Consider the following 23,105-nt stretch of genomic DNA (forward strand, 5'->3'; position numbering starts at 1 on the left):
TGTTAATGTACAAAATGAACAAAAAAAAATGCTCAAAAGACCCTGAATTGTATTATTCTTGGTTTGATTCTCTATTTTTTTAATGAGGTATTTTTCTAATCCAAAATATGCCTCTGCGTCTATTTGAAAAGTTTTCCCAGCACACAAAAGATTGAGAGAACTGAACAGAATACAAATCTGCAAATCGAGATCCTTCTCCACTCTAGCATTTTAAAATAGCTGTTTTAATAATGAGCCTAATCTGGGTGTGTAATATGTTTTTTCATAGTATACGCTATTAATAAGCAGCTGTTTATGTGGTAGCATGTACCGCACATGTGTTTTTAGAACCCATCTTTTCTGCATCTATTATAACAGTTTACTTATTTATTATATAAATATAAACTTCTGGAATGTTAATCACAGTTTCAAAATGAAAGGGGCATTCTGTTTAAGGGAGTCACAGACTAAAACTGTCTCTACTGTAATTATAATTAGTGGTGCTTCTTATGCCTAAAAAGGAACAAATCAGTTTTATAAGGTGATTCTTAAAGTTTCTCATTTGTTTTTATACAGGAATGGGATCACATTTTTCCCCCAGAAGGGGTCTTTTTGAATTATATGTAACTCACAAATAAAAAAGGGCTACAAACAACAAAATAAACTGCTCTTGCCTATAATTAAGTTGTTTCTTACTAGTATAATACCGTTAATAATTTCTTGCAATAAATAGGGACCAAAGTGCTTTAAAAGGGTAATAGAGTTTTAAGTGATATGATGGTGAATCAATTTGAGTTCATTGTTCTTACAAGGCATAAGATAGAGAAATTGTCTGCAAAAAAGTTCAAAAATAAAATATATCATATTGCACTTTTTAACAAGATGTTAACCACGTAGTGTGTCTTCCCAAAAAAACTGATTTACCATATTTAATTGGTATAGAGCATTTTATTTTTCATGAAAGGTTTTTTGAGATTATTCTCATCATGAGCAAAAGGTTCTGAAAAAAAAGCCCACATCATTTCCCCAGAGGCATTGAGAATGAAGGAGTGGCGACACATGAAGTAATTCAGAAAAGGATTAGATGACACATTTTGAGACTTGTGATAGCTGGTGATAAAAGACTTTACGAAATTGTAGTCAATTTCTGCAAAATTCAATGTAGTTGGTAACATCTACAACATAGTAAAATGAACAACATGTATAACAATTACAAAAATGTAAATGTAGGTCATATTCCTGTTTTTTTCATCAAGTCCTTTGGCGCAACTTGTGTTTCAATATGGATCAAGGACCTCATCACCCTTGCGGTTCAGTCTTGTTAATAAAACTACCTACATACTACACAGAGGACCAAAACCAAAGGAAAATATGGGCTATGCCAGTTGTTGAAATCTAGTTCTTTTTGCATTATGTTTCTTTACAGATCCAGACATTTTGACGTCATGCAAAAATCTATTTAATATCTGTGAAAGGTTGCATGCTTGTAGACATTGATATCAACTGTTTTTGTTACATGTGAAATGTTTTGTTCAGCTCAAACCAACACTAGTACAGAACAAGGTCAAATCCTGTTCAAGTCGATCATTGGCCACAGCGATGTACTGGTGCTACCGTTGGATTTGGGAGGAAACCTCAGCAACCCCTGCTGGCCAGGTGCCTGACAAAACCATGCAAAGACTAGAAATTGGGGGGGTTCAAATTGATTAGAACACATTAGTGGGTACTGGAGTTCTATGTAAATTTGCATTTGCCTTAGAACATGGTCCAAAATGGTAGTCACGAGAGAGAGAGAGACAGACACACGCAGCTGGGCTTGTCAATTAGAACTGCATTTCACTGTGCGTCAGCAGCAAGCCGTTTTATTTTTAAGTTGGGTAAAAGGAGTCCCGTAAGCAGAGCCTCTGTGTGTGTGAAAAAGCACCATGTGCTGAGGGCTCTGTCTTCACAGTCCCAGCAGAAAGCATCTATAACCATATTTATAGCTACTGTATATAAGTGTCTATACTATATCAGTCTGTCCACCTATATATATATACCTCTTTTCAAATACATTTTTACACAGTACCTAGACCTTTATGTACCTTTAGCTATGTTGGTGTCAGTCTTTCAATATGAACATTGCGGTCTGTGACAGTATCATATTGGTATTACCCTGTTCTTACAGTGTAATACTGTTGCAATGCAATAGGTGCCCTTGGAGTTAGTTTCTGTCAGGTATAACTAATCTCATCGCTTTTACAATACTGTCGCTGCAGCAACCCTCCTCCAGCAGGGGGGTCTAGTTTCTGTAGCAGAGCTAATCCTGTTGCTTTTAATATATTGCTATTGCAGTACCAAACAGTGACTAGACCTTCTGTAAGAGAAACCTAATTCACATGAAGCAGTATTTTGCTTTTACAGTTTTTTTTATAGTTTGGGGTTTTTTTCAGCTTGAGAGACGTATCAAAATCCACTGCAATACCTCATTGTCGATTGGTGTCAAGTTTCTGTAAGAGATGGCTATTCTCAGAGCCATTGCATGTACAGTACAGCACTTCCTTTCCATTACAACATTTGTGTCCCAGTTCCTGTAAATATAGCTAATCCCATTGGTGTTCTGGAATTACCACCAAAGCACTACTTCACGATCAGACATGTGAAAAATACTATTGGGATATCCTTAATATGATACCTTTTGCGGTTCCCATTCTTGTCTTTGTTGAAGACGCTAAATAAAAAGTAAGCAAAGGAGGAGTAAAATGCAACTTTGCTTACTTATATGTACTGATATGGGAACCATTGTCCAAGTAGAGTCATTATGAGACCAAAATGTAATTGATTTGGAATAAATATTGCACAATGACATGGAAGCATTGATATGGTACACTGTGCTGGAATAGTTTATTGGTTCATACCACTGATATGCATCTGTACTAGCAGTATGGCTTAGTGGGAACCCTTTGAACAGAACTAATAACATTGTAGCGCTGCTGTATTGCCCTCGTACACAAGAGACTGTCATTGCAGATTACGAATAGGATTTCTGTAAAACCATGCATTCCTAATAAGTCATTAAAAAACGATTAACTGAAAGCAATTTTGCCCTGCATGAAATCCAGAAGTGACTGATCTATGAAGCAGAGAGCTTGACAGTATGGTGCAGCAGTCAAAAAAAAAACAGTTTAATTATTTGTTCCATACACAGCTTCTTCAGCAAGAGGTTTAAAATGAAAGGACCCTTTTTTTTACTTCAGTACCATAACACTGTTGGTAAGCTCTTGTGTTTTAAATCAACTGCTATATTGCTAGTTACTAACTAGATACTTTTGCACAAACATTAATATATTGGATTCAATGTGGGGCAAAATTGTTTTTCATGTATTGATTTCTTAATTCTTTATTATGAACAAATTCCATTGCTTGTACGCCATTGCAGCACCACATTGCTGCCATGCAACCCAGTTCATGTGAGAAGGAGCTTGATCACTTTTCTCCAGTGTAACTCACAGACAGGGTGATGTCATTCTTGTACACAGTCCCTGTCAGCTGGGTGGCAGGTTCCCTGATTTATTTCTCCAACGTCTGCTAAATTGAGCCATTTTGGGTTATTACAGCATGTGCAGTGCATTTCATTAAGCAGGTCTCTTGGGACACAAAATGGACCCTACAAGCGCTGCCATGGTGAAGCGGAATTCTATATGCTTGGAATCTTCCAACCCCCACTCCCACTCCATCACTGTAGTGCGTAGCAGCAGTATGGCTTTTACAGAACAGTCCTCGCATAACCTACATCACTGCCAGGGGCCCTGTCTTTGTAGTGAGACACAGTGGTGAACCAGGGAATGTATCTTTCATAAAATATATAAATCAGGGGTATACAAAATAGGTTTGCTACTGTCTACTTCCAATGTGCACTTTACCATGGTTCATCATAACGTATTACATTGGGTATCTATTTTATTTATTAGTATCGGAACATTCTAGAATTATAAAATCTTACCTTCATTCTATTGTTGAATTTTCTGTTGTTCCATATTAGAAAGTTCCAGAATATCTATATTTAAGTATTATTATTATTTGACCACCTGAAGATTTTAACATCAAATTAGTGTCCCACCCTACATCAAATTAGAGCCCCTCATGACAACCATAGGACATGTGCCATTTAGATCGGAAACCAAAGCAGCATAACAATAGTGGTATCCTTCAGACACATGCAAATTCTGTGGTCTATCCAAGGAGGATAATCAAAAGTGTTGAAAACAGCCAGTACTGTGTGTCTGGAAAGCTGCAGTTCAGTCTACGTAATACAGAGCAAGAGTGTAAGTGAGTTTAGTACAGGAGGTTCCAAGGAAGGGAACCAGGATTTTGAAGAAGAGCACTATATCTCTATTTGTAAGTACTCTCAGATTTAACAGAAGCAGAAGATTTTGTTTTGTATATTGGTTAATAAATTTTAAAAAAAATGCATTCTGTTCAGCGTTTGGCATGCTGTTTCCATATTTACTGCACTTTGTTTTACAGAGCTGTACACTTTTAGAAAAGCTGTGTTTTAAGATCTATGGCACTGACTCCTCAATTAGCACCTGGGTTGTAAAAAAAAAGCACTGACTCAGATCTGGATGTTTGATCATCAGGGACCGGTTTTCAAAACGTAATCTGGATCAAGTGATCCGGATTTGTAATCCTAGATTTTGTGATCGAGATTCCTTTAAAAACAAAATGAATTTTGTAAGCATAATTATTTGTAATGTGGATAGAAGTAATCCAGCAGTGCCATTTTCTGAAGTCTGGAACACAAAATATCAGAAAAACAAAATCCATGTCACTGTTATCCAGATTAAAAGTTTTGAAAAACTGGCCCCAGGAGATGAGCACTGGAGTCCAGTGTGGAATTTGCTTTGGTTCTTTTGTCCCCAGGTACACGGCCCAGTCAACGACTGCGTAATGGAGGTAAGAACGTAATAACGTTATCTGTCACGCGTCCTACAGCTCTGACAGCTCCCACACCTGCGAAGCAATAAAACAAAAGGAAGATTGGTGACCCCCCTGTTGTTTGCTTATATATAATATTTTAAATACAGTACCGCCAAAAAAGTTAAATGTCTGACATTTTTAAAAACCTTTTCCCAGAGGTAGCGTACTAAATAAATGTGTTTTGGTAGTTGCAATGACAAAAATCTCATCTTTGCATGGGTACACCCATTTCATTTAATTTGTTTTATGTATTACAACATTTATAAATGTTGGTGTTTTCCCATAGACATAAATGGCAAATAAAATGTATTTTCCGCATGTGGTTCTGTATTACTGTAATGTAAATGAGACATCAGCACACACAGACAATTCCATGGCAATCGTAAACTGTAGCCAACCGCCTATTTATTTTTTTTAGCATATCAATTGTAAAACATATAAATGTGGTCCTAACAATTGTAATTATGATAACAGTAATTGTATTCTTGACATTGTACATTTTAATTTACAGTTATTGATTTTGAAAATAAATAAATGCTGTACATAAATAACATTTCTAGCTTCAAAATCTACTGTAGGCAATGCCTGGTAATATCACTTCTTTGATATTAACAGGTACTACTGAGTTGTACCTGTGTAACAAACTGTAAATACATTTAGAGCAGTATTTTAAGCAGTGCAATCCCTAGTACTATGTTTGATTTACACAATAAAACAGCAATCTTTGTTGTATCAATACTACGTCTGTGTAATGCCAAGTTATTGGTGAACTGCAATGCAATTCTTCATATTGCTCATGGTGGATTAAATGTTCAAACTGCTTGCCTTTACAGTCTGCTGCATTAGCCCTGGGGGGCTGTGCATGCAATGCACTGAGCAGCTGGGGACAAGAAGGGAAGAGAATAAAGGCATTCAAAAGTGCCCTCTTACTCAATTATGGGATCCTGAATTTCATTAACTTGATTCCCAGCTGATTTTATTCCTAGCAACTAAGCAAGATATTTACAGCTTTTAATAATATTTTTTTAAAAAACACAGAAACAATCTCTGTATTTTTTTTCAGCTGTGTTGTTGTGCTACCACATCAGATACAATTGTATTTAAATCCCTTGTGTTGCTGTTGCATGGTATGCTGTGATCTGCTTATAGTAGTTTTGCTAAGGTTTTTTTTAGTAGTGTTGCACAGTGGTTGCCCGATATAGATTTAGTTTTCTGTGTTGTGTGTTCTGCAGGATTCTTTCTAGTTTCTGCCTAGATCATTATTTCCAATGCTCTATTACACAGCACAAAATGCTTCTCAAAAAAAATCCCAGAGGCATGGGAAGGCACATCAGTGTTGCACATTTTTTCAATTCTTTACCTATGGGATTTAGTGCAACCTTTATATACTCCCCCACCTCACTTTTCAGAAGCATTTTATGCTGAAACTGCAAAACATAATCATACAGAACACACACACACACACACACACATACTGAAATAGAATATCAAGGATGACAAAAATTAAATATTAGGAAAATATAAATTATATATGTATCCCAAATTAACACAAATTAAGATGGAGATCTACAGGGAAATGGCACATTTAAAAGGGAAATGTGACTGTTGGAGTCTAGAACACCATCTGATTTTATTGTATTGGGGGTTTAATCTCTCTTAAATGTGCCCCAGAGGATCATTTTGCAGTGGGTTTTAGGTACAGTATGAAAACTAATGGCATTACTGGACACAACCTGCATAACTGGCCTGTATTCATATATCTATTAAATAAATACCTGGTTTGTGTTCAGAGTTTGAATTTGTATGTGTGTGTGTGTTCCTCTCAAGTGTTTGTGTACTTTGAGGGAGAAAAGAAAAAGCAAGAATGAGGAGGAAATGGAGACAGGAGAAGGGTGCTGTAGGGAGGAAAGGGAGAAAAAAAGAAATGAGATGGAGAGAGCAAGGGGGTGGTATAGAAAAAGAAAGGGGGAGGGAGGCAGTGCATGAGAGAGAGAGAGAGAGAATAAAAAGAGCAGTGTTTATCTGTGTAATGGTTAGTCACTACTTATCACAACAGCAGCATTGATCCAGGACAGCCTTGCGTCACAGCAATTGATCTTGAATTAAAAATGGATGGCTTGAGGCTATGTTGGAGGCTCTGCAATCGTCTTCTACTGCTGTGAAAGAGACACAGGGTCTTTGGAGAAGAGAATTTAAAACTGCTGTTTCTCACCACAAGCTGGGGGGGGGGTGGGGGGTGGGCTGATTCATTTGTTGTCTCTGAAAGAAGGGTTATTAAGATGCTTTGCTTTCTGATGTCGTCTGGTAATTTGTGAGGCTTCTTAGACTGGAAATTTATTTCAGTCATCTTTTAAAGCATATATATTTGCTTTTTTTCCCTCCTCAACTACGATTTAAGCATTTGCTGTGGCTTCCAACCTAATGGTACAGCTATCTCTCTGGAATATATTTAGTTAGGAGCCTTGAGATTGAATCAAGCGCTGAAGCTTGTTTTTTATAAAGCTTTCACTGTTGACTGTAGGAGAAAAATTGCCACAGTTTTATTTATTTTTTCCATCCTGTGTACTAAAACTGGTTTTGTGTGGTTTTGTTTTGTTTTGTTTTGTTTTGAACTTGAAGATTTCAGCACTTGTTCTAACAGTGCATACATAAAGAAATAAAGAAGGAAGGTTTTTTTAACTGACCCTGAGCTAAGGGACCAGTTGCAAAAAGGTTAATCTAAGAAATCCCGAAGAGGATCCAGCTGTGAAAGAAAACCTCCCACCTTGTAAACGTACGTTTGGTTTGGTGGCTGCTGAAACGGAATCTAAACGCATCGTCACCATGAAAAAAATCTGGGCGAAGAAACGATTTCAGGTAAGAATTTACAGTTGTTTGTATTTGTTTTAGTTGTGCAGTATTAGTTTTTTATTGTTTAGTTATGCATAACTCCTATTAGAAAAATGACGTGCATGTGAGGGGCGTAATTTGTTGAAAGTGGCAGTAGAATATTCTGAAGTGCCCCACCCATCCTCTGTGTTATTAAGCATCTGCGTTTGTTCTGTGTCATTCAATACAAACAATAGAGGGGTGTGAGTGGTATGGAGGGAGGGTTCTATCATCATTTCAGTGCGTACAGGAAGTCCTTCTTGTAAATCTATTAGATGCTGTCTCTTTGATTCATATAACCCAATTGGTACTAGGGATAACATCTTCCAAAGGTGCTTCTGGCTATAGTTTCAGTTTTTGGTTTCAATTCCCAACCTAGAGAAATGAGCTGTCTGGACAGCTGTCTGCAGGGTAAGTATAGTAAACCTAATGTGTTTAGAAAACAATTTATCAAGAGGACCACTGTTAGCCTTCAAGTTCCTTCAGGATCACCAAATTAGCATGCTGTTTATCTTTCCCCAGGGGTTGGGAGCTCCAGTGCCCTTGGGAAATCCATGCTTTCCCCATTTTTTATTACCATATAAAGCTTGACTATGTTGTTTGTTTTTTATACATGCAAGACAGACGGTAAGCGCAATAATTTTTCAAAATGAATTACCAACTATACAAGGTAAACAAACAAAAAGACCTTCACAAAAATAGACACCACCAATATTAGAATTAGGGATATACCTGTTTTTAAAATGTGAACATGTATTATTATTTCACAACCTGGGAATGTTGGGAACAATGGCATTACTAAGATGTCGTACTGTGCAGTCACCACCCCTTCCCCTTATAATGTAACTTATAAATACTTTATACAGTAGATACTTAATAGATATTACTAAGGCATTATAGAGGATACTATGAACAGCGGTAACAACATTTAAAAATGCTTTATAGACACTTTAAAGGTAATGGGGTCTTTTAAAATTATTCTCAACACTGCCAGATCTACAGCTGTTATGTACTTAATACAATCTTTGGTAATTTCCTCTTTGTAAAAATATGGGAAAACATAATTGAATGATTTCAGTAACAGCTTTACTTGATATAGCCTTGTTTAGATTAAACAGACTACAGCATGTTTTGTGAGGTCCAATTTGTGGAGTCTGTAGACTCCAAAACACCCCTCCAGAAACAACTCTGGTTAAAAAACAGCCATTTAAGAAGCATGGATCCCTCATTTGACTACACTAAATGAACATAGCACCTCAAGCTGGGAAAACAAGCTTGACGTTACTAACAACTTTCACAACTGGTCTCTCCGACGCTCCGTTTAATCAGTATTCTCTCCACTCTTGTTGCTATATCATTAACTCGGAGTGCTAGAATCTGTCTTGCTTCTAAAAAGATCTCCCTTCCCTGCATCTCAGAATCCATTGCACTGTATCTGTTTTAGATTTTTGTACATTCTCTATTTTTTCCTATGAAACATATTCAAAGCTTTATTGATTACTCTTCTCGTCACCCTTCTCTTTTTCTAGCAGTTTATTTTGGGTAGACAAACAAACAAATTTAGTATATAGGTAATAGGAGAAATATTCTCTGACAAAAGCCTCTACGGTATATTCAGGTACACAACAAATTGAAAAGGTTTTTGCTTTGAGAATGTCTGCAGTCTTATAATCTTATCTCCTATTGTGAAATCTAGGAGATAAGAAGCATTATCAATCTCTGTTTAAGTATAAAAACAGGCAGACATCATTCATATTTTTCTACCCAGATTGATATCTGGGTAGACAAGCAGAGATTACAAGAAACAGTGTCTGACAAAACCAGAAACTTGGTAAATCCAATATGTGTGTGTGACAGGGTGACTGGTGGTCTGACGTCAGGCAGAATCAGGAACGAAAACAAACTGACACCAGGGCAAGTACTGCAGTTCAAAAGAAACAATCGGCTGGCTGCCGTCTTTATTAGCAAAACAACAAAAATAAATAAAATATTTAAACAAAAAGACTTTGCTCATAGAGCGAAATAAAAGGTTTAAACATAAACAAATCACGAACACAAAAATAACGCGATCAGGCTGGGCAATAGCCTTCACTGATCCTTTGTCTTTTAAATCAAGTTTCTCGCTCTCCGTCTCTCTGCTCGCTCTCTCCTCTCTTGCGACACCCACCTCGAGTGCCGAGAGCTGCAGGCTTTTTATATCATGGCCGAGGGGTTTAACTAATTAATAAATCATCCTATTACCCCTCGGCCACAATCTGCACAGGTTTATTAATTATGTTGTAGATGGGGCTACCCATCCACACTAAACAAAACAATCGGCTACGCCGTCATTTCAACAAAACAATAACAAAACATACGGCGCTCGCCGTCATGTAAATAATAAATCATAATACAAATACAAAATAACACAGGGACGGAGGGGGAACCCCCGTTCTAAACTAAAATAAACAAAACAATGCACAGGGCACCTCGCCCTGCTACAGTGTGTAATGCAAACCAAATATGTATTGCCTCAGAAAATATTATGACATTCTGAGAACATTCACCTTGTGATAGGAGTTGATGATCAAAGCTACGGATTCCTAATCCGAATGACAGGAATGGGAGAGAGACAGCGAGGGAGGTAATTGGATCTTGATAGCCAGAGAGACTGACAGAGGGACAGAGAAGCACAGAAGTATAGATCACAGGGCAAACTGATAAGAAATTTAAAACAAAGGTTAGTCAGAAAATGGTAATTTAGTTTTGCTTATTGTAAAAGCAAAAAAGAGAGAGATTTTACAGTTTTCAGATTGTCTACAACATAAAATACCCAGTTTTCCTGTATACAAATAAATTCATCTAAAACAAATATTAACATATTTTGTTATATAATTGAAATATATTCTAAACAAATATATTTATCTAATTTATGTACACTAATTGATGTACATTAGTGTGTACACTAATATAAAAAAATAGAAAAAATATATTTTAAAATCCATAGATACCTTTATTGGATAGAATGGCTAAACAATACATCATCATATACAAAATATGATCTAATAAAGTCCAATATATTTCATTTCTATTTGTTTTCTATCGGAGGCGCTTTTTTTTTTTTTTTAAATTAGCCACTCCACATTACATTATGACACATTTTTTACATATCACCTCAACAAACTGGTGTGTTTCTGAGTTGTTATGTCTAATAAGGCTTATATAAAAACCCAGGCTGAAACCTAGTATGGTGTTATTTACAACCTAGCATACATCTACTTTGTCATATTAATACGTGCAACTGAAGAACTCACAAACAGTGTACTATTACTCTGAAAAATTGTGTGGTGCTCATAAAGTATTAAATTGGGCATTAATTCAACAACAAACCAAGGAGGCTCTTGTAATATTCAGATGACGCCAGGGTAAGGTTTAAAACCGGCGAACCACACGCTGGGGAACAAAACAATTTCCCCTTGATTTTGAATTCCAACCTTCTGTAATTACTCCACGGCTAATCAAGCTGGAACTCTGCCAAGCGTAAGACATTATGTGCAACTGCAAAAAAGTCTATACAATGTTTTTGATTGAGTCGTGCACATGAGGTGTGCATTATAGAAGATATGTACCAAAGGCAACCCAATAATGTAGTGTATGTTATACAAGGGATGTGTGTTATATACAGGGTGCAGGTTTTATTCTAAGAATGACGGTAAACATTGCAGTGTAAATGCAGTAATTGTGATATTTAAAAGGTTACTAGCTGATGGCTACCACAGGAAATTAAAGTTTGAACTGAGTCCTTTAAAAGAGCAGTGGAATTCAGTCTGGAGGCTTTGGCATTCCTTTTCTAGAAGCAACATTCTTGGAGGTAATGCTGGTATCTGAAATATCACAGACGCCCAGCGTTGATAATTGTGTTAGGAAGCATTTTCATGAAATAATGTGAAATCACTCAGCTTTACTGCAACCATTAGGGTATCATTTCTTTCTGTATCTAATGGATTAGAGTGCAGACTGACAGGTTCAGTCTCTCCCTGCAACATCTGCTTCACTGATTAAACGAGTTTTAAGCACACAGAATCACAGAGACAGACGCACTCCCTCCCACACGCAAACCTCAATGGCACAATGGCAGACGTAAACACAGATACGCCAGGGATCCAATTTCATTTTCTAATCAGTGAACCTACAAGCACAAAGAGGGTAGGTGTCTTGAAAGAATACCTGCCTATCAGTCAGATAACAGACAGTTTCAATAAAAAACAACAACCTTATTGCCTCTTTAGAACATCTTCTTATCTTGCTTTTTGAAGATTCTTTAAAGGTGTGGTAATTACATTTCAAATTTCCTACCCATAATAAGCTTCAGTACCCTGGTGCTATGTGAGTCACTGCACGCACATCTCAAACCTGACATGCCATTCAGCCTCTCAAGCAGAAACTGTCAATTTGTGCTGAATTATGCGGCTATTTTCTTAACCCTGAAATGTCTGAGAAAATAGCACAATAGATCAACTCTCTTGCTTCTCTCAGGTATTCCACTAGGTACAGGACAGGGGCTCTCTTTAAAGCAGCGATATAGAAGGGTTCAATTCTTTTTTTTCTTTCCTATTCACATTAGAAACATTCTCTCTGGTCCCCTTATTTTGTGCTGAAGATGTTTTTGTTTAACTGTGTTCAAATGTTCAAGTTCTGCTCTATAGCCTTAGAAAACTGAAACTTCTCAGGGGTGCAGTTTCAGTTTTAAGCAGTGATAAAGCAGAGCTGTGTGGTGTGCAGGGTGACTCATCCAGTCAGGGAAACTCAGGTTAGTATCCTGGCTATGCGAAATTGCCAGTCTTCACTGGGGATTCCACCGGGGGCGTCGCATTGGCGCCCGTAGGTTAGAAAGGCAAAACCGGCAATGACAGTTTCTCCTCACTGCGTCCCCTAACATAATTGGGCATACCAAATTTAAAGATAAAAAAAGGAAAACTTAAACTGCTAATTCATCACATTCTATGGCTGACTCAACACATGATCTACCAGAGCTTTGGCTTGGAAGTGTTGCTGTTCTGAAGCTACAGTGTATTTCTTTTAAGAACTGATCTCCAGCTCAACGTTATAGGTATTTATGCAAACGACAGATTAATTAGAAATCAAATAGATGGACGTTTTGTCAAAATCTCTTATTTTCTAAGCCTTAAAAGTAAGAACAAATGAAGACATTGTATGTTATTTTAGCTACAGTGTTTACTTCTCATATTTTGGGGGGTAAAGTAAGGATGAAGAGGGAATATCTTTCAATAAAGCTGGTCTGTGCTGGTAGAACAGACAAAAAAGGTTGGAGTTATACAAAGTGCTAAACACAAGCACCTAAGAGAGGATGTACAAATCAGGTATGCACAACACCTCCTGCTTTAAAGTCACTAACATCTCTCTCCTTTATCTTTCAGAAAACGGGACACTCCACTCGAACCTTTGGAAGGTTTACCCATGGTGTGTTTGGGTTTATAAATAACAACACAGCCCCCTTCCCTTCACCCCATGAACCACATGCTACCCCATTTAAAGGAGTGCTAGCCAACCAATCAATTTTTCATACCCATGTTTAGCTCTAGCAATATTATCACTGCATTTTTTCTTTGTTAATTTGCTTGTGGTCTATACCCCAATTTGGAATATGCAGATAGCATATTTACTTTAATTACAGTATCTGAATACAACCCCCCCCCCCCCCCCAATTAAGTCGATTCAATTTAAAAATATATATATTTTAAGTAAATCCTGTCTTAAAACGAGTGAAGTAGCTCTATATATTACAGCGCATACTGTACTTAACCATTTAATAACTGGGAACTACCTGTTGCTCCTGCTCTTACTTAAGTATCTATAAATGTAAAAGTATGTAATTGCTTGGCCTGTGTAATGGTCTATACTGTGGTGTTACATCTGGTAACAAGGTGCTTTTCCATGTAAGTAGTTACCATGTAATAGCAGGAACCATTGATTGTTACCCAGTTCTTACAATATATTTACATGACTGTTCATGCCCTGTCATGTAACGTGCTAGCAGAGATTCTCAGCACAATAAGAGGGCTGATATTAATATTAATAAAGTTAATAGGAGATAAGGAACGTGGTAAGAGTAAAGCACTGGTTTGCACTCCTTCAAAGTGGTAGCTTCTTTTCATTTCTTTTCATTTTGTATCTTTTGCTTTGCAATAAATGGTGACTATTCTTTAAAAAGATATGTATGTCGTTGTGTTTATTTTATTTCAATTTACTCATGTTTCATGTCTTTTAAAAAAAAGGTTTAAATTGTATATACTTTTTGTGTACATGTTTAAAGATTGTATTGCATGTGGAACTCAATTATGCCTTTTGAAATGGTGAAAAGTCTCAGAGTCTTTCCTCCTGAATGTATAATCTTAGTATTCATTTGAATGGATGCTGAGACTTTTAAATACAAACAGCTTTTTTGATTGGTGCTAGGACCTAGAATGCATATGTATTCATGTTGAGTAGCCTTATAAATTACTTGTACTAAATAAAAACACTAAATCTGGTAGCACTGTAGATTAGAGGGCTACGAAACAATGCAATAACATTGTAATAACTAACTACTCTGACACAGTAACAACTGGTGGAATAAGTGAGCAACTACATGGAAATATCCTCTGCTATGGTGGTACAATGTAAAAACGTCAGGAAAGGCCATTTACTTGTACAATATTGTGTAGGTGCAGGGACTATTGGTATAAGTACCCAGTTATTAAAGATATTATGTTTATAGTGGTAACACCATTTACTAATTTCAGTATTATTGCCCTTAGTTGCATGAAATACATCTTGATTTTGATAGAATGTTCAAACAGTGGATTGGACACAAAGTTCTTAGTCTATATGATCTGTAGTTCTAAATACAATTAAGCATAGCTGGGTTTTGGTTTTGAGGCTGGTCTGGAGTAGACTGCATTCAAGTATTTATTTTCATTGAACAGCAAGTAATTAATTAACAACTTGTAAAAATATGTGAAGACCGCTACAGTAGTTAATTGAGTCCCTAAAACCACAGGGTGTCATTATGTGCTGGCACCACTGCATGCTGTAAGAAATACTGTGGTGGAGAACCTATGTCTACCTGTTCACTTTTATAATGAGTAAAATAATAACCCAGGGTCAAAAAGGCAAGTTGTCATTCAAATGAGGAAACCTGCTCGTTCTTTGAAACAGTAATATTAAGAATAAGGCTTTTAAGAGAAAGGAAATTATTATAATCAAGGCACTACCTCTGTACAAAGGACCCTATTCACCAAACACTAAGGACTGTTTAATTTCATGTTTTTTAAAGCCTAGTTTAATTTGATCTAGCTTGCAGTTCAGAAAACCTTTTAGGTTGGGTTTATCTTGTCTTAGTCTTCTTTTTCAAAGCAGTGTTTTAACTAAGAGAATGTTTATAAAATGCTTCAAAAACTGTCCAATAACGTTTTGTGACTGAAGTCAAACAAACTGCGAAGGGAGACTACAGTATAGCAGAAGGGATTTTCACTTTAAATGCATTCTTGGTCCAAAAATGCATGATTTATAATAAAACCCCTCAACATTCATTTAAATGGATACAGGGACTATGGAGATAATGAATATTCTAGTCATATAGCTATGGCCAAAGGTTTTGCATTATCTTATATCAAAGAAAGTCAATCTCACACAACAGAGGGGCACTGGGTGATGAGAAAATGTTTCACTCGATAAGTTACAGCTAGCTCTGGAGGAGTCATAATGAAAAAGCTTTTGTCTACTAGATGAGGGTTATGTCTGGTCTCTGATTTAATTTATTGTTTAAATCATGGCATATGTTAATCGATTAAAAAAAAAAAAGTATGTTGATTGATCACTTCAAGTCTTCTGTTGCTACAGAGACTTTTAATGAATCTGTTTGTGAGCATTGTCTTTTGTGTGAAAAAAATGATTTGCAAAAAATGATCACTTTTGTAGTGTACTTTGTAATATTTACACAGGGCAGTTATTCAATAAGTGTTTAGATGTTAGTTACCAAGTATCTGCTTGGCATAGTATTTTAAAGAATGATGCACATTAGCACTCATACTGAATACGTGTGTATGGACTCTCATTTAAAGCTCTCAATGCAGACTGAATTGCTGTAACTCTGGAGGTCAGAATTAGTGTATTATACACCTAGGTACTTTCTTGCTACATGTCCAAAAAGCCAACTCCAGGACAAATGCTGAGCAATAATGTACCCAAAATGATGTAGTGTTTCTTCCTTGTGAACTGTTTAGTGGTTTACCATCTCAGGAAGGCCTACTGTTCTTGTATTACATGTATATGAAAGCTGAGGTTTAATTAACCTATACAGAATGGTATAGATGAAGTCTTTAGTATCTATCAAAAGACAACATCTTTAGTACACAGCCTTTTAATGAGAGAATTGTAATCAGTGCAGTGTTCAAGCAGGCTTTGAATGCCAGGGCAGCAGTTCTATAATGAGGGTTGGCGTGAGTCTAATTTACCATGTGTCATGAACTCTGGATACTATAGTAACGGTGCTCTCTTGTCTGCTTTTTCTTGCTGCCACTATGGAAGCGAAGTTTTCCGCTCCTGCAGGAAGCACAGTTATGGTAATTAAATGGTTTACTCTAATCGACATTCACTTGTTCCTCCAAATATTTGCCCTTCTCTTTCTTTCCCTTTGTATCTCACAGTACTTTTTCTTGTTTCTTTATTTTTCTGGTTCTCTTAACCCATTCTGTATTTCGTGTGTCATTTTGGTGATGAATTTTGGGGCTCCAAAAAGGTGCCAGATTTGGAAGATTACACATAGGCCTTTCTGTTAATCCACAGTGCAGGGATAGCATAACAAGCACAGGAAATGTGAGCCTCATTGCCACTTAAACCTGCCTTAGCTACTCCGTCACCGTCAAAGAATGTTGAACTTAGGGGGTAAGGGAGCAGTAAGTCTCCATACCTGTCTAATTCATGACCAAAGAAATGCACACCAGTTGTACTAAATGGTGGTGATTTTGAGATGTGTACAATACTGTAAAGCTTTAGACCACCAAACTCATTTCACTTTGAATTTGAACCCTGGTTGTTATTTTTAAGGTCAATTGAAATAAGTAGAATATAAAGTGCTTTATAGTCAGGAGCCATTGTTTCTGTGCTATATGTGTTAAAATAACAAGAATGCAAATGCTATTGAAATGGCATTATAGGGATATATATGCTGATTTTGTGCTATAAATGGTTATGTAATATTATACTGTAGAATATATGAGATACATATATACTGTCTTTAGCTTCAGAGCATCATTATGGACAACAGCTTACCCAAAAAAGAGTGTTTATGATGATATTGATGTCAAAGAATCTTGTATTTGGTATCACTGGTTACTGCTTAGGCATGAATTTAAATCTAGTGTCCTGTAATCTATCCTATCCATTCATTCTCATTATAATTTTATATTACAGTTCCTCACATTTATTAAAACTGCCTTTTCCTTTCCTCAGACTCAGAGACCACAGAAGACGAGGCAGCTGAGCCTCAGATAGGCATGGCAACAAAAGAAGGACCCCGTGGTCCTCAGGACCAGGCTGTTCACAGAGTGCCTGCAGGTAATTGGAAGAATTTGAATGAATTGTTCTGTTGCAATTTCAGCAAAACCAATTTACATCAAAGTTTATTAAATGTGTAGTTGACACTTTTCCATATCTATCATGTAAATGAGATAATAGCACAGTGCTGACAAAATGCCTATATATATGTAACACAGGCTAAATCAGCCAAAGTGTCAATAGCAATTAAAGCCAGGGCCATCTAGGGATCTGCCATTTTGGATCAAGTTTCCTTTTATTTTGCTGGCAGTACACTGCTGTGACGCTCACTACTATAAACTCACATGCACTATGGCTCCTTTAACATATGGACTTAAAATCATTGGTTTGCACTCCTTTAAAGTGATAACCAGTTCATTAATCTTAGCCATTTCGCACTTCCATTAGTTACATATAGTAGGTCGGAAATGTGCAGTCTTGAAAGAAACGCATGTTTATCAGACATGTATTAAGTTAAATGAAGGTCTCATTGTCCTTGGGTTATCTGTTTGCACTTGCATTTCCTCTGCAGTGTCAAAGCATGGAACTGGCTGAAAGCATGTCAGTATATAGGGGAAGCAGCTGATTGGTTATTAACAGGAAAGAAGACAGTGGGGGGGGGGGGGGGTGGGGGGGGGGGGGGGGGGGGACAATTTCACTCTCCAGGTGAAATGACCCAGGAAGTACGCGGCTTGTAAACAGGGCTTTTCTTTTTTCTAGTATAGTACCAGATCATGTTTTAACATGAAAATACCTGTTTGCTTTAGTGTAACATTTTTAAAGAGCATAGTATAGAATCACTTTTTTATTAAAAATAAACATTCTGTTACATTTTATAATATTTACAATAAGATAAAGCACTTTGGCCAGGCATTGTGGAATCAAATCAATTTGTTCTGACAAGTACAATGAAAACAGGCTCCGTTAATATTAGATGGTTTTAAAGTAACGATTTCAATTGACGTGATAAAGTACTCAAAAAAATCTGTAGCAAAATTTGCAGAAGCTCAACATTCAAAGAACAAAATAATGTCACTGAGGGAGTCAAATTCTGAAATGAAAGTTTACGATAAACTGAAGAGACGCTACTGGTAGCCATGGAGGCAACGTCTTACCTCCATACCAGAACTAGGACCGAAAATATTCTAAATGTTCCACTGATGTTGACGCTGGACAATTAAAAACATTAAAAAGTACTTTACCCAGCATATACCGGGAAAAACCAGTAAAACGTTATATTCAAGTAACGACACTCAGAATGATTGCAAATATCATAAAAAGGTCTGGGAACAAAAATGTTTTAAAAGGTAATTGAAGCTCCTTCCTGTGTGTTTTGGGGGTGTATAAATGAGTATAGGCAGGAACCTCTGTGCTATGATAATATGTATTTGTTTTAATGGTGTGTATAATGGACATTTTCTATCTACTTAATCACAAACACGTATTTTTGTTTTTAGGCAATTTGGATCTGATGAAGGACGCCACCCCTGAAACAACGCCCGCTTCAGGTTGGAGTGGGTCGCGGGCAGGCAGCTGGGCGGGAAGCCAGAACACTGTGGTGGAGAAGGAGCTGTCTGGCTTGGGTTCGAGAGTCACTGTTTCCACGCAGAAGGATGCTTTCTCCAAGCCTTCCAGGCAAGCTAATGCGCGGGAGCCGCCCGGCATCCAGATCAGACACCTAGGGGTCGAGCCTCTGATTCGGGCGTCCCGTGCCAATCTGTCCCGGCCAGTCTGGGGGTCCGAGGAAAGTCTGTCTTTAGCTAGCGATTACTACGGTAGCACTTTCAGTCTCTATAGAGGAAGAACTTTTTCTATACCCCTGTAAGTAAAATAAATAAATAAAAACGCGGAAAAGAACCAAACGCTAAGCTACAGTGCACCCTTGCTATAACACTCCCTTGTAATACATGCATTTGTTTAATATATTTATGATTTTCACCTTTTGAAATGGCTCCGGCCGTCAGGGGCCAGTGAAGCGACTCTTAAATCAGAGGAGAGGGATAGAAAAGTGAATTAATAATATGAGGATTATTCTCAACTATTGAACAGAAGGTACAGTGAATTGAACCATTTGAAACTGCAGTGATGATATCTACTGTATTCCTAGTTAGAAATGGTTACCTAAATAGACTTCCATGTCCATTTGTATTAGGCAGAGAGACACATTTCAGTTATGGAATACACCAATCAAAAAAAGAAAATGCTTATACAGGGGTAATGATCCCTTTGTATAATGGGCAACTGGGTATGGCTGGGTAATATCAGAGTTATCTTAGCTAATGACATTACCAGTTTCTTCAAACTGAGCTTACTGAAAGTACATAGATGGATAATAAAGAAAGGCAACAATGCAACCTTATTAGGTTTTTTAAAAAACAATGCTTGAATGAAAGAATTCCCTCTCTCTGTACCTCCTGTTTCAATCCTCCTCTCTGTCTCTCTGTACCTCCACTATAAAGCACAAAATAATTGAATCTACACTCCAGTGCTATAGCCAGGGTCCACTGCGCACGTCTATATTGAATCCTGATCCTCCCACCCCTCATTTTACCTTTCTCCCTACAAACGCTAAACTGGAATATCACTTTTGTTTTGTTAAAACTCACTTTTTATTTTATTGTATTTTTTGTTTTTTTATTTTTAAACTTAAAAATCTCCAAACCGGCCTCCGTTTTACCGAAGCACAATTTAATTTAACTTTCATTTGACTATTACCTTAAAGCCTCATGGGGAAGATGGCAATTTCATTTAATATGTGGATACTATTTACTTCTAGCTAAATGTCAGTACATAGTGCTTACATTGTACTTCGAATGTGCCAATCTTTGTTGTCAATTAAGTAACATCCCCACTTTTGTTAGTACAGTGATGGTTCTGTGTGAAGCAAATATAGTAAGCGGTCCACATTTAGAATTATTTGTAAGCGTGTCTACTAAATCGTGCAGTTTAAACTTATTTGTTGTGCCAAATTCTCCAAAGTTCTAGTCACGCAATGAAAATCACACAATAACATTTAATTTAAACTATACATTTAGAAACAATAAACTAAAACTGTTTAAGTAATAAGGAAGCAAATGTACTTTTAGCTAATGTTTAGTTTAAATGCTTAATGATTAGTTTAAAAGCTTAATGATCGATAGTGGTAAATTGTGGTAAAGTGGTATTCGTGTTTAAATAAGAACATTTGATATTTCTAAGGATGAGAAGTCCTTTGCTAGCACAACATTTGCCATATCTAATGGAATCTTATTCCACAGGACAGATTCAGTTATATTTGCTTATAGTCATAAAGTTGTCTGTAGCCCAGAGTAGGATAGCTTCACATTCCTATCCGACTAGAACTTATAATAAGAACAGGCCATCTTGCATTAACTTAGTACTATATAGTAACAAAAAGAAAGAAAACAAACAAAAAAAAAACTCTTAAGAATTGTATTTTATTTTTTCATTTACTTACGGTAATACACATTCCAAAACAAAATAGTTAAAATATTGGAATCTGCAATAATCCACCCATCACGAATAATTATATCACTTAGCAATGCTGATTAAAAGTTTTAAACAGCAGTGTGGCAGAAGTATAGGGAACCCTTACCATTTAATATAGCTGTTATGCCACTGTTTCAGAAGACTATTTTGTATGGTAGTTAATGGTATTACCAATGGTAATTTTTTTTTTTACATTATAATACCATTTACCAGTACCATTTTACCATTAAATAAAATTACTCAAAATATTAAAGGTTCAGTGGTTACCATTAGAATATGTTTGTATGAGATTCCTCACAGTAATTTAAGGATTGAAATCTCAACTGGTGACAGAACAGCTCTTGGAAATTAAGTGTTCTTCATGCGCGGTAAAAAGATTAAAAGTTAATTTTTTTTTCTTTAAGTGTGAAATTTAATCGGACGCTTCCTTCTGAATTAAGAGTTCTTTCTCTTCCTCCTTTTATTTTGAGTTCACACTTTCCTTTGACCTCCTTTCTTCACCGTTCATTCCCAGATAATTTCAGTTCTGGCACACACACCAGCGTAAGCAAAAACAAAAGGTATTGCGCTACTGTAAACCTTTATTAAGACCAGACACAAGGAAATACAAACTGAATGTCACACATTCATCCATAACTTGGAATAAAACATAAAGAAATGTTGCCGAAGTCCACTAGACAAATATTTCTGTCTACAGAGTAGTAGTGCTTTTTATAATTGTGTTGTCTGTTGTTTATGTGAAGAGATCTCTGCTTCCCCTGCTGGCCAGGTTTCAATGGTCCCTTTCTGCCACCATTGGCTCTTATTGGTCTATGTTGCTTCAGGGATTTGAACACATGCTCAATATAGTACAGAGTGAAGGAAAATGAAAGGAAAATAAAGAAATAAAGTGAGAACATTTGTCTGGTGGACTAAAAAGGCTTTATTCTAAATTCAAACCATTAGGGCCGGTGAAGGCATCGTATTTATTGAGTGGATGTCTTGTCATATACACCATACCCTTTATAATAAGTGGTGGGAATTCAAATTCAAGGACATACTGTTTAAACAACAATATTATTTTCCTTTGAATTCCATGCAATCCCTGCTTAATCATATGAAGAGGCTTATTCCATCCCTCCTTCATATGGTATCTGCCACATATTTTAAAGTGTACATGTAAATTATTCACAAAGGGATAGCATGTCTGGAAATAAATAGGACTCTGATGCATTTAGACTACATGCTAATGCTTTTTGAATAAGACCCTGTGTATATGTTATTTCAGAACTGCCTCCCCATAAACAGATAAGAAATCAGTTTTTACACAGACCCATTTGTTCAATACCATTTTGCATTTTCAGTTGGTGTGTGTGGTGTCATCGACCCCTTTGGTTTACCATTGATTGTTCTGCATGCTGTAGACTAAGAGGGTGGTAAACTTATGCATGTTGAACTCTAAGTTTCTTTTTGCATGGTGTTGTTTTTCTGTTTGTTTTTTTTAAAACATACTTTTTTTTAAATTTCTGTGTTAAATGTGACTCATAACCAAAAACATACGTCTGTTTATGAAACAGGCCTAGCAAAGGCAGAAACAGGGATCAATTTAATGCCAGTGAAAGATGAGGGTCTGGAACAGAATAGCCCCCCTATCTGTCATTTCACAGGTTCAAGTACAGCTCAGGGTTGGGTATTAAAACGCCCTGAATATATATAGGATAGGCTGGCCCTAGAGAATATAGTATCTGTGAAAAGAGAGGGTCTTGCAACCATTAAAACAGGGACATTTATCAAGTCAGGCACAGCACAGGGATGATTTTAGCACAAGTTAAAGATGAGGGACTTTTACAACAGTGAAGATGCATAGACTCTAGGGGGCATTGTCTCACTCAAAGTGAATTCGCCTAAGAGTGCTTCTAGCTAAGTATCACTGCCATTTATGTTTTAATATAGAAGCTTTGTACTTTATCCAGTTATCTATGAGTCTATGAAAATAAGTAATAAGTTGCAGTGCAACGTTTTTTTTCAATTTTGGTAAACATTGAGAATCAGTAGAAAACACTACTGAGAGATAGAAGTCTTTGGATCTAAGTAATTATTTCTTGGAGTGAAAGAAAGACAAGGGTCTTCTTAAAATTCAAGCGCTACCTAAAAAAAATATTTAAAGACACCATTTTATATCATGTTCTCAAGGCCTCTTTTTAGACAATTTTGATTTGCACCTCAGAAAGCTTGCTAGTACTGCATGCCCGTAT

The 23,105-nt window shown here is 36.6% G+C and overlaps 1 protein-coding gene across 7 annotated transcripts in view; it reads left to right on the forward strand.

Moving 5' to 3' along the window:
* The window catches only part of LOC117412271 (striated muscle-specific serine/threonine-protein kinase-like), a 118,319-nt gene that overhangs the window by 27,012 nt on the left and 68,202 nt on the right, over positions 1 to 23,105 (forward strand). For 4 of the 7 annotated variants that reach the window (XM_034020514.3, XM_059032068.1, XM_059032065.1 and 1 more), the window contains exons 2-3: positions 17,299 to 17,403; positions 18,840 to 19,017. In XM_034020514.3, the coding sequence (XP_033876405.2) occupies positions 17,299 to 17,403; positions 18,840 to 19,017 (283 nt within the window). Of the gene's footprint in view, positions 1 to 7,180; positions 7,795 to 12,724; positions 13,267 to 16,374; positions 16,410 to 17,298; positions 17,404 to 18,839; positions 19,018 to 23,105 lie in introns of those variants that run through there. The other 3 variants (XM_034020504.3, XM_059032066.1, XM_034020495.3) reach the window with 3 other exon arrangements.

This window comes from Acipenser ruthenus, chromosome 10 (assembly GCF_902713425.1).
Source record: "Acipenser ruthenus chromosome 10, fAciRut3.2 maternal haplotype, whole genome shotgun sequence".
In the NCBI taxonomy this organism is placed as follows: domain Eukaryota; kingdom Metazoa; phylum Chordata; class Actinopteri; order Acipenseriformes; family Acipenseridae; genus Acipenser; species Acipenser ruthenus.